The sequence below is a fragment of the Dendrobium catenatum genome, unplaced genomic scaffold, assembly GCF_001605985.2.
Source record: "Dendrobium catenatum unplaced genomic scaffold, ASM160598v2 fragScaff_scaffold_706, whole genome shotgun sequence".
NCBI lineage: Eukaryota > Viridiplantae > Streptophyta > Magnoliopsida > Asparagales > Orchidaceae > Dendrobium > Dendrobium catenatum.
The window spans coordinates 963,712-971,270 of NW_021319168.1; the positions used below are offsets into that span (position 1 = coordinate 963,712).

Below are 7,559 nucleotides of genomic sequence, written 5' to 3' on the forward strand. Positions count from 1 at the left end.
TATTCCTAACAATCTCTTACTTTTGTTTATAATGAAATTTTGGCTTTGGCTTTGTTTGGGATGGTTTTTTTATGACTTCTTAAAACAGCTTTTTAGTATAAAAATTGATCAATTTTGATGTCAACATGTCAAGCTAGCAATATTCTGCTCTTCGACTGGATTTGCCCTTATGAACCCCCTCATGGTATGGGTTTGTTACCTCCTGTTTGATACATTGCAGATATGTTGGGATTTACTTCTTTTGCATTTCATTGATGATAGAGAAGCTTTATATGCGATGTATTGTCTTACATCTACACTTGGATATGTACATACATAGCATACACTGTAGATATGATGTATGTGCATGATATACTCACATACACGATGATGTGTATTGCATGTATATACATATGATGTATGTGCATGATATACTCACATACACGATGATGTGTATTGCATGTATATACAAATGATGTATACTATATGCATGTGTACTGATGGAGCTTGTTTCATGGAGAAGGAGAGCACAAACCCCTTCTAGTATACTAAGGCATACAAGAAACAAACAAGATTTGGTCATTCAGGGAATTCCTTGTTTCTTTATATACCAAGGAAACAAAATAGCAAAACAGAAAAAACTCTCCAATGCCTTGAACAACGAAGAAATTATTATGTGCGGAGTTCGGATGCAGAATGTCATCCGAAGACCAACCAAAATGTGTCACATCAACAGTATTAAGCTGCCGTACCAAACAAAGAGATGATGTGACGCATTTTGATTGATTTCCGGACGTTTGGCATCCGCACAGAATAATTGATCCTAACAATACTCTTTTATGGAGAAGAGTGCATAGGAAATTTATAGAGGGTTAGTCCTTATTAATTTAGGTTTTATTTGGGATAATTTTTTTTATTACTTTTAACTTTCTAATAAACTATGGGTGGTATATATGTAATATTAAAATTTTAGGTGTTAAATATATAAATAGAATAGTATTAAGTGGTATGTATGTAAATCTCCCAAAAAAAAACATATATAAGAAATAATTTTAATAAATTAAAAGAGTTTTGACCTGATTTTGAAGCCGATCCACCTTCGAGTGCCCAAATAACCAGACAATTATCCCATACAAAACCAAAAACACCTGAAAAGATAGACTTGTAATATTTTGATTAGATTTACCTCTATCCCACAAATCATTTCTCATCAATTAACTTTGGATGTAAATACCAAACCAAGTTTAAATATAAGCCTATGAAAGCTTCTTACTAGGGCAAATTATTAGGACCGATCACCTGAACTAGAAATAAGTCTGGACATCCAACAAAAACTTGCCACATGGAGTGCACTTTTACCGTGCGCTTTGACTGTGCTTTAGGTGCGTTCTAATTGCGTTTTACTTTCGCTTTTTAGAGTCAAAGCGCAGTCCACATGACAAATTTCAAAGTATAGCCCACATGACAAATTTTTAGTGGATGTCCAGACCTAGAAATAAGTCCGGTGATCGGACCTAATAATTTGCCTATTACTAGAGAGTACACCCTTCCACAAATGAGGTCCAAGCCAAATCAATTGTAGTTTCTCAGTGTCTAATGACTACAGAGGCATGCACCTACATAAAATCTCAAACCCAAGTCTAAATAATTCTTGCACAAAAATCAATTCAACATATGCCATAAAAGATGGCATTTTGGATGTTAGATAGACTTCAAGGAGCATCTTTTCATTATAAAATATAAGTTAAGCAGTAAACCACATATGATAAACACTTATTGCATGAAACAAAATCAGCACACATTCTGCATGACTATCTAATATTTACTGCAAAAAAAAAAATTGTTAGTGTTGAAAGCATTTCTCATCACAAATATATCACCAAATGTTAGCTTAAGTTCTTTAGATTCAGGCTTCGTTTGGAACAGCTTTTTTCCTCCTAAAAATAACTTTCTAATACTAGAAGCTGCTTCTAAAAAGTTTGGCTGCTTCTAAAAAAGTTGTCCCAAACGAAGTCTCAGACAAGATGTTTCTTACAAGAATGCTATCACATTTATGGCCAACAGAGAGAGGAATTAGTGTCAAGAGTCCAAAGTTACAGATCAGAACTACAACTACTTGATCATACATCAACCTTGAGAGGCAGATAACTAGCAATAATTTAAGCAATATTACAATGTATAGTTAGATGTGGCACACAATATGTATATGCCTACATTCAACAACAGGTAGCCCATATGCAACACCCAAAATATACATAGGGAACCTTTACAAGAACAAAGCAGGCAAGCCCAGAACCCTGAGCAACCAAGCTTGAATGCTCATTTACAAATGAAAGAATGCATGTAAAGCTGCGAAAATCACTCCAGCAAACTAGCAGAAGCAATCAACAAACAGCAAGAGACACAACAGATGCAGCAAGGAAGAACAAGAAATATATAAACTTAAACGAGTAGTAGAAAATATGGTTGAAATACTTGGGATCAAAAGAGATCAAACTTTCTTTTTTGCATGTCCTGCTTCCACTTTGGCTGTTGATAGAATGCTTGTTTTGTCATCCCAAAAACAGTTTGGAATTCCTCATCAGATAGATAAGCCTGTAAATTGTTCAAAAGGATATCAAAATTGACTGATTTATTCACTTTGAATATCACAAAGGAAACATATACTAGGCGTCCCGACGCATAAAGTAACGCACCTCTCTCTGTTTGTAGTCGATTCCAGTAACCGGCTTCCTGGATTTGGCTTTCAGTCGTTCGTAACTATACGTGTTTTCATCAGCATTTTCTCCTACGACGGTGTCCTGGTTCTCCTCTGAATTCACATCATTGCTCTGTGATACATCAGCATTTTCTGCCGAGTCTTCCGCAGGATCCCATACCACAGAGCTTGCTGTCTCTTCCTTGAATGATCCTATAATTAGAAAATAATCTTTTTTAGGGACATTTAGGCCATTTAAGGCAAACTCAAACACACAACACATACACAAAGACTTGAACTCAAAAACTCTTAGTTCGAAGCCTAAGCTCTCAAACAACAGGCTAAGATGAGCAGTGTATTAGAAAATAACTTAAAACTAATCAATTCAAAGAAGCAATTCGCATCTATGAAACAAATATCTTCTTGGGTTGCAGGGCAGCAAGAGCCCAAGATAATATTGTGTGGAAGGCAACGAAGCATATACATTTGCAAGAAAACTAAGCAATTAGATGGCTACTTGATAGAGAAGTTCAACTTGGGCACATTTTTCTTTCATGATTATTCGAACATCTTCAGTCCTATAATTAAGATTATTTTGGGCTTTTGCTATTAAGGGCCCTAATCTATAAACATAGCTCCTTAGGATTAGTATCTTACGTTAAGATGAATGAAAACTCTTTGCCATGGATATGCAATCTCTTTGATTTCAAGAGAAGCTTAGAAAAGAGCCAGTAATAAATAATGCATATAAAGTGACTATTTCTGTAATGGCATCTAAAGAAAGATCCTTTACAATTGCAAGGATGTTTCTCTTTCTGAGAAGCAATAAATTCCTAGAAAATTTTTAATAATGATCTGAAGAGGTTCAACATACAACAAACGCAAGATTCAGCAATCTACATTATGCATACACATTATAAAACAACAAAATGACATTGTAGAAACCAGAAAAACATCCAGTAATAAATAATGACAACTTTACCAGTAGCATTTGAATCAGGGGGTGAATTTCTGCCAAATCGGCGAGCAGATCCTTCAACTTGTGCTTTCTTTTGTTCAGCTGTTAGAACAGAAGACAAGGCAGCAACTGCAGCTGCTCTTTGAGAACTACCCTTAGTTGAACGGGCTGGAATTGGGTTGGTAGGCTTTGATTGGGAATGAGGATTAAATGCAGAAGAGAGTGCTGCTAAAGCTGATGCCCTCTGAGTGGGTCCACTTTGACTTGCATTGTTTGATTTATCCTTAGACTAGAGCAATTAAAAAAGGGTTAAATCCTACGCACTAGTCAGCCACATGCGCAAGAAATGAAAAGGGAAATCACGTAATTTTCAGTACAGGATCTGAATTTTAAAGTCAAAATCCCAGCACTTGGTGCACAGAGCATTAACAAGCTCAACAAATAAGAAAATTTAGAATATTTGCAAATCCCAATTACTTCATAAAGAATGCAAATATGGTATTTTGTCTGCTTTTAAAGTCAATTTTGTAAACTCGTAAATGTTGACTATTGATATTCTCACCGAATAAAAAAAACGTTTCTTGTCAGTCCCCAAAGTTCTTACTAATTTTGATTAATGGGTGAACTAGTGGAAAACAAAATGCTGGGTGTGAACAGCTTTTATTCTGTGTGGACACCGGACGGTTCTCCAGTCAGGTTAAGCGCTTGGTACCGAGCGGTACCGAGGGCGGGTACCGAGCACATTACATTTTTGGGGTGACGTGGCACAATTTTATTGGTCTCCAAACGCCCTCCGGACTCCACACAGAATAATAAATCATGAACTAGTGGATCACAAAATGCAAAGTTATTTTCAATATTACTATATTTGCACGACAACTCTAGGATATGCAGGACCTAGGAAAATTGAAGCATTATTAATAGTTTTTGCTCATGTCAGCTTTGATAACAAGCAGTTATATTTGCTTTTGACATATCAATTTTCATAACATCATAGCACGAAAACACCATGACCCAAATAGACTGGCGTCTACAATAAAAAAATAAATAAATAAATAAATAAAAACTAAAATGATGATTGATGAATAGCTCCCATATAAATTTTGAAACCTTAAATGAAATAACTCTCTGAATGTGATTCAACAATTTCATTTTATAAAACTTTGGAATTACATGCTAAAAAGCACCTAAAATAGAATTTTTAAGTTTTAATATTATTTAAAGGACATCTTTACACATAATAATTGAGGATATAGCCAATTAGTTAGTAATGTCCATCCTCAAACTTTGGTACTTAGTCTCCCTTAATTAATTCGTCTTGGTTGATGAAAAATGGTGACGTTATGCACCACTTTTCCAATAAATTGCAGAACTTCATCAATAAAATCAGTTTTCTGGAAGAAAACTTACCTCTGAAGCGTGAAAAATTGTCCCGAACAAGATTGCAAGTTTCTTCTCAAAAGAATTCCCATGGGCCTATTTCGTATTAGAAAAAGATTAATAATTTATTACGAACATATCCTAAGCATGGGAAAGTAAATAGCGTGGCACAAAATCAACTTGAAAAGAATTAAATGAAAGTTTTTCCATAAAACAAAGCTAAGAAGCATCATTGATCTCTTCCCATCCCTATAATGCAAGGGTGATCACATGTTTTAAACAGTGCTTCTGTGAGAATTTCTTGTTGAAAAATCTCATGGTTTGCAGAAACTGAGAGGCAAAAAATAAATTTTATGATTGATTTGAGGTCATGCCTGAGGAATAAAAAAGCCTTTGAGGTGATTGTTCTACAATGTATCGTAACAAAGTGGATCTTAAAGGAAACTCCCAAAAGCCCATTAAATTAAGTCCAACTAGAAAACAAGTATTTAATATTCATGTTATCAACTAAAGAAAGGCCTAATCCCCCACTCCAATTATGAACATTCCCAAATGTTCTCAGCCCCCTCCACAGCACAAATTTAATTTACTCTACTTCAGTTTTTCATTAACAATGCTTTAGTATACAAGAATAATTTGAATAAAAGAAAATAATGCCCACTCCTTACTGGACCAACTTATGAGAAGAAAACCAGCTAATTACTTAGATCAAAATGAAATTGTAAGGGAATCTCCCAAGCATAACAAAGACAAGATTATGGTTCACAGAACATACAGCAGCCTTAGCGCTATCCCAGGAGAAATATGCCGTAAAGAAGCAGGGCTCATTACCCTCCGTGACTTTGTAAAGGGGCACATCTGAAGCTAGACCTTCTAAGCACATTGCAAGCTCTATGTATTTCTGAATAAAATACAAATTAAATAAATATCATACAAAAAATAACACTATGATATGGCATCAAAAATATGTAACTTAAGATCATAACCTGGCCTATGTCAAATGCCTTTTGTTTGTCCTTTGTTTCTACACACTGACCAATCCAAATAAAAACCTCAGAATGAGTATCAAGTATCAACATATCCTCACTTAGCAGATCATCTTGCACAAAGTTGAAAACTTCAGAGACCTGCAAGAGGAAAAGAGAAAGAACTAAAGATTAACGAAATGAATAGAATTCACATGGAACTAAATAAATATAAGAAGATGAAGTAAACCTCTAATTTTTCTGGAGGACCATCACACCGGCATGAAAGAAGATGAAGCCATTAGATACAAGGAAAAAATAAGAGATGTTATAATTTTTTTCAAGTAGGCAGATAAAATAAATATTACTAAGAGAGAATCTTACCCTTGTTGAAGGAGAACGTGTACAAATGGGGATCTCTGACAATATCTGTTGTAACTTTATTGCTGGAGAAACTTTGTTTTCCTCCAAGAGTGAACCAAAAAGCAGAGCTCTCTGTTCCCTCCTTTGCATGTTTAAATCCAGCCCCAGGCTACAAGGATAGTCAGATCGATAAGATATTAAAAACAAAAATGAGAGAAAGGTTCATAATAAAAGTTCTAAACTATCTTCTCCTCCAAGTTGTTTGCAAGACAATCATCATATCCAACACATTGGATAATTGAATGATCACTTCACACTATTACAAAATTGTATCAAACAGACAAAGCACATTACTGATGACATTAAAAGGTGCAATGAGGCTGACGTAGGAAGTGAAGAAAGGATCTAATAAAGGGAAAAGGTAGTGAGATAGATGAAGGAAAAGGTGAAGATACTTCAACAGGATACTAGGGTACAAGTAAACTATCTCATGTCAGCAGGAAGGTTGACACAATTTCTGTCCTAACCTAAAGTTTCTGTGCATAGCAAAAGAGCCTTACATTTTTTTTTTTTTTTTTTTTTAGCAAAAGAGCCTTACATAACTTGAAGACTTTTCAAAATCTTCCCATAGATAATAAATAACATAACCTAAACCTGCTGTTTCAAATACTTTTTGCAATCCAAAGGATAAGGGATTGATATTCGCGGGCATAATTACCAGCACGCATGTAATGGAATTAAAAATACATTACAGTGTAATTGTCCCTAGCTGCAATGCAGAACTTCCAGGTACCTCACGAAGTATGGGAGTTCCTAAATCAGTTGCCTCATTTGTTGAATGGCTTTCTTGGAAATTTAAGCAGAAGATATTCTTTGCTTCTATGCCATAACATTGACTGAATTATCAACCTTCAATTTATCCAATATATGTAAAGGCCAAAAAGTGTGCGCACTAGAGACTATTGGAAAAGTAAGATTAGAGCCCAGCAGCAAACGAACCACTCTCCCAGCAAAGTTTGGAAGGAATCATGTAGCTTGTAGATCGCATGAGCAAGTCATCTTTAGCTGGCATTAGAGGATAATTCTCTTTCAGGCAAGGGCGGAACTAGGGGTGTCAATTCGGGTCAACCCGTCGGGTTCGGGTCGAACCCGACCCGACCCGGATCTAAACGGGTCAACCCGACCCGTTTTTGCAAACGGGTCGGACATTTCAACC

At 35.5% G+C, this 7,559-nt stretch overlaps 1 protein-coding gene across 1 annotated transcript in view; it reads right to left on the minus strand.

The window, feature by feature from the left end:
* Positions 1–2,095: 2,095 nt before the first annotated feature.
* The window catches only part of LOC110107632 (villin-2), a 23,144-nt gene continuing 17,680 nt past the window's right edge, over positions 2,096–7,559 (minus strand). The window contains exons 5-12 of the mRNA XM_020837928.1: positions 6,365–6,512; positions 6,231–6,241; positions 6,002–6,142; positions 5,791–5,916; positions 5,046–5,111; positions 3,660–3,924; positions 2,676–2,890; positions 2,096–2,574 (exon numbers count right to left, since the gene is read on the minus strand). Of these exons, the coding sequence (XP_020693587.1) occupies positions 2,461–2,574; positions 2,676–2,890; positions 3,660–3,924; positions 5,046–5,111; positions 5,791–5,916; positions 6,002–6,142; positions 6,231–6,241; positions 6,365–6,512 (1,086 nt within the window). The 3' untranslated portion in view covers positions 2,096–2,460. The remainder of the gene's footprint in view (positions 2,575–2,675; positions 2,891–3,659; positions 3,925–5,045; positions 5,112–5,790; positions 5,917–6,001; positions 6,143–6,230; positions 6,242–6,364; positions 6,513–7,559) is intronic.